The sequence below is a fragment of the Diabrotica undecimpunctata genome, chromosome 8 (genome assembly GCF_040954645.1).
Source record: "Diabrotica undecimpunctata isolate CICGRU chromosome 8, icDiaUnde3, whole genome shotgun sequence".
Taxonomy (NCBI): Eukaryota; Metazoa; Arthropoda; class Insecta; order Coleoptera; family Chrysomelidae; genus Diabrotica; species Diabrotica undecimpunctata.
Window position 1 is genome coordinate 93,360,658 of NC_092810.1, and position 4,626 is coordinate 93,365,283.

General features: G+C 33.0%; 1 protein-coding gene across 1 annotated transcript; it reads right to left on the minus strand.

The window, feature by feature from the left end:
* Positions 1-1,668: 1,668 nt before the first annotated feature.
* On the minus strand, positions 1,669-2,145 carry LOC140449006 (uncharacterized). The gene has a single exon (XM_072542146.1). It carries the CDS (start codon positions 2,143-2,145, stop codon positions 1,669-1,671), a length of 477 nt encoding a protein of 158 aa, XP_072398247.1.
* Between the last annotated feature and the right edge of the window lie 2,481 nt (positions 2,146-4,626).

Below are 4,626 nucleotides of genomic sequence, written 5' to 3' on the forward strand. Positions count from 1 at the left end.
ATGATGATAATTTTGTCGGAAGTGTGGTGCTGTATTTCGTGTAGAAACACTCATAGGAGTAGGTTTGGCCTGATTATTATTTGGATTGGGCTTCCAAACGTTTTTTGGTTTACCGAAAACTTGAGAATTTGTAAAATATTTGGTTTGAGGTGGATTTGGGTGTCTTGAAAGTTGTACAGGACCTCTGGGAAATTGAGGTCGGTAGTTAACTGTCTGAGTTATATCTGGTTGAAAGTTAGATGTAGAAGGTTGGCTCATTCTTGGCTGAGAATATTGTATATTTGGCTGTCGAATTGATTGAAAATGATTGACATTTGGATTAGTTGGTTTTCGAATAAAATTATTATTATTAGAATTATTGTGATTAAAAGTTTGATTTTTCTGATAATACTTAATATTATCCTCCTCTCTAATAAACTGAATCGCTTGCTCTAACGAAGCAGGTCGCATTCCACGAATAATGGGCCCTAAAGGCTCCCTAAGACCAGCTAAAAATGATTTTAATGCCTGCTTCGTAAAGAAAGCTCTTTTGGATTCACATTCCTGATTAATATAGTGCAAATCTATGTAATTACAACTAGCATTTAATAAAGTTAAAAGTCTTTCATGAAATGAATATGGAGATTCATTAGGTTTCTGTTTGATATTTACTAAATCTTGATTCAAGCAATTTTCATCACGATGATCACCAAAATTGAGAATCAAAGTATTTTTTATATCTGGCCAAGTTTTAGCGCTGCTTATGGCTACTATTTCTTCTGCTTTGCCTTCTAATTTATTAAGAATACCATTCAACAATAAAACATTTTGAAAACTGGCTAGATTATTCCTATTAAAATAATGATTTAAAATGGATTCAGTTGCATTCACAAATCTGTGAATTTTATTAATATTTCCATCAAAATTTGGAATAATTGAAAAAGTTTTTATATCTAAAATAGGTGTTGCCATTTTATCTCTTAATTTTAGTTTACAAAAATTATTAATTAAGCCTAACTCTTCGTTGATATCGATTTCGCTAAAGGATTCGTTTTCAGAAGAGGAGTCTGACATAAACAAAAATTACTTACCACATCCGTGCTGCACACTGTCTTCCTCGATGGAGTTCACTGGCAAAACTGAGATACTGGTTCTCGATTTTCGTGAAGGGTTAAAACCCAAAGAACTTTCCGCGGTGGATTTTCCCGAAAATCTGTACTTACTGCGCCACTTATAGTTTTCCCGAAGGCAAAACTATTTTTAAAAACAAATACTTTATTAATTAACTACAAAAATACGAAAAAGATCGGACAATTTTATATAAAGATTTAATGCTCCTTCTTTAAAGTTTAAGAACAGACTAAATTATATCTATATAAAAATGCAGTGGTAAATGACAATATAAAAATGCAAAGTAATCTTTATTACAAATTTCACAAATCCTAGATCATCACTCTTAGGTGAATGGCTAGAACAGGGCCGGCTCCCATAAGTCACGTTATTCATATACAAAGCATTTTTACATGGCTCGGTGGTCAGATTACTGAAGTTAGCCCAATGGTTTGCGTGAAAAATACTATTGTAATAGCCGTAGAAAATAAGATGCACATTTTACTGTAAATTATGTATTACCAAAAAACAAATTAAGTAGATATTTGTGAAAAGACAAACTATTTAGTTCTTTATAAATCAATTTTTTAACGTTTTATGTTTCACAAAAAAACACTCCACATAGAAAAATGTCTCACAAATGTCACATTTGTATGAAGTCTGCTTACATTTTTTCATAGCATAGTCTCTTCCATGTTCTGTTTTCAGATTCTCATAACAAACTGTACACCTTCTTCTTGCTGATTCCATTTTTTTCAGTCGACAAGTTTGTAAAACTTCTTGTTGTACGACTTGTTCTTCCGGCACTTGTTCCTCTAATAGTTTTTTTGTTATTTCTTCTCTGAAGGCAGTAATTTGTATTTTAATTTTAGATATACTTTTATACATAATGTAGGCATTTGTAATAACTGATCCAGTGAGAAGTTCGACTGCTAGTTTACGGTACCATTTTACTCCTCTTCGTAGTGAATTCGAATATGACTTCATTTGATCTGAAAGGTCAATAAACGCTTTACAGTTATTATAATCGATCACTGCTTGTGGTTTTTCTGCCATTTTGTTGTTTTTACTCATAACCTCTACTTTGCTGTCTGTGTGTACTGTACTAAGCATTAATACATCTCTTTTATCTTTCCATTTTATTACAACAACTCCTGTGTTACTTTCTCGTGCAATAATTTCATTTTTTTTAACTTTGCTTTTACAACCTCTTGGGGGTCTAATTTTCTGTTCGATCTGAGTGTGCCTATGAGATGTGTTGATCTATCTAAAAGTTGGTGAGCCAAGTGAATACTAGGATAAAAATTATCTGTGTACAGTATTCTACCACAATCTAGGAGATCGTCCATCAGCGACATAACAACTGAAGATGATGCTGAAATCCCTGGCTCCAAAACGTCTCTTCCGCAGTAAACTTTTATATTGAAAGTATACCCATTTTCTGTGCATAATTTGTAGAGTTTTATCCCAAATTTATGTTTTTTATTTATGATATATTGTTTAAAAGCCAGCCGTCCACGAAACGGTACTAGAGTCTCATCAATGCATACGTTTTTGTTCGGAATTCTGGCAGTTTGAAATTTGGCTAGTAAACGATCAATTAAGGGTTGAATTTTGAAAAGTCGATCACCTCTTGGACATTCTGTATTATTAGAAAAATCCACATACGTAATATTAGTTCGAAACAGTACAGGATATTCTTGGACCAATAATCGGATAGTCGAGGTTTTTTATTTAAACCCATCCACATAATTATACCCATAGGTATAACTATGGGTATAACTATATATCTACACCCAAGGTAGATTTCAAATTCTGAATTTGTTAGAGGTTTCTATCTATTGACTCTTGAATACTGCGAAATATTTTCATTTTGTTTGATCTGCTCAGCATATCTGTTTGTTTCAGTTACAATATAGTCAATGATATCATCTGTTAGAAAAAATTTAAAGAAATCATAGGGTTTTTTTGCGCTAATAGCGATGCAACTTCAGGTGAAATGCCAGGATTTACTGCATTGAAATCAAATACCTTTAGATTTTTTCCCGTTACAGCAGTCCATGTAATTTGAAATTCGGTAGAAGTAACAGGAAGTGCAATGCCATCGTGATCTGTGTCTTCGGGTGATTCACTAGATTGATGATCTGTTGTCTCCGTGATACGACTTGAAGATTGTTCCACAGTTTTATGATTATCACTAAATGATTCACAACTAGCCCGCAACACTACACTACTTATCACTTGATCTACAGTACTTGAAGATGGTTCTGCACCTTTTCGTTTCCATTTTTGGTAGCCGGTTCTTCTTGTTCACTATCTGAGCTGGACATAGATGGTATATAATCGTCTTCAGAATTGTCATCTTCGAAAGGATCATCTACATCCTCATCACTCATATCAAAGTATTCATCCTTATGCAATATCTGCAAGTATTGTTGTTGTTTCTCGTAAGTATCAAATTGTTTCGGCATAATAAACAGAATAGGTAGTTCTAATACGAAACAAATTCGAACAGCACTGTTACTCTAACGAAATCTTTACTCAAACTAAATTGCAAGCTGAGACTTGTAGCGGTAGGTAAAGTATATTGCGTGAGTCACCTACAATGCACGTGGCCTGGAAGTGGTATTTTGGTCTTAGAGCTCCGTGCGTTAAATATAATCCACGGTAATAAATCAAGAAAAAATATTTTTATTGTAACTAAACTCAAAAATTTAATAACCTAATGCATTTTTAATATGAATTAATAAAAAAAAGTTTGGAGCCTGAAATGAAAATTTTTTCTTTCTATCTGGACAGCCAATGATTTAAGAAAGTGTTTGTCAAAATTAAGTCATATTAAAAAAAGTAAAGTAAAGTAAAGTCATATTAAAACCACGGACAATATGTTTTAGTTAAACAAAGGAGAGACCATTAAGTTTTTCGAGATATGCGGGTAGGAATAATAGATAGTTTAAATCTACCTTTGTATTAAGATTCTCAAAAATAGATAAGAAGTTGATTACTTGTCGAAAATAGAATAAAGATACTGAATTTTATTTCTTTCTTGAAACTCCATAAACACAAAAAGATACGTAAATTTGAAAATTTGTTTAGATTAAGGAGAGAGGTAGTTTTGTTTAAATAATGCGACATGATTGAACGTTGGTTTTGATTGGATGGAAAAATAATTGTGGAGGAACGATTTGGAAGTCGGAGAATGAATGGGGAGAGTGTGGCAGTGTGTTTTGTTCGATCGAAAGAAAAAGTCCAGTTTGGAGGGCAGTGTAGTAAAAAAGAAAAAGGCCGGTTTGTGTTTGAAAAGTTACAAGCATTATCAAACAAATCGTGGAACGAGTAATAGGCCAAGTCGAGAGATGATATAAATCCTTGAGTCTAAAGTATCTAGTATTGTGTTAAGTGATTCAAAAAGTTGAAAGATTGCATCAGAAGAAAGCCGGAACGATTACGGTACGAAACAGTAAAAGGAAAGGAGAACAAAATTTAGCAAAGGAGCAGAGACATTCTGGGGAAATGTGGACGAATTTTCATTTGATC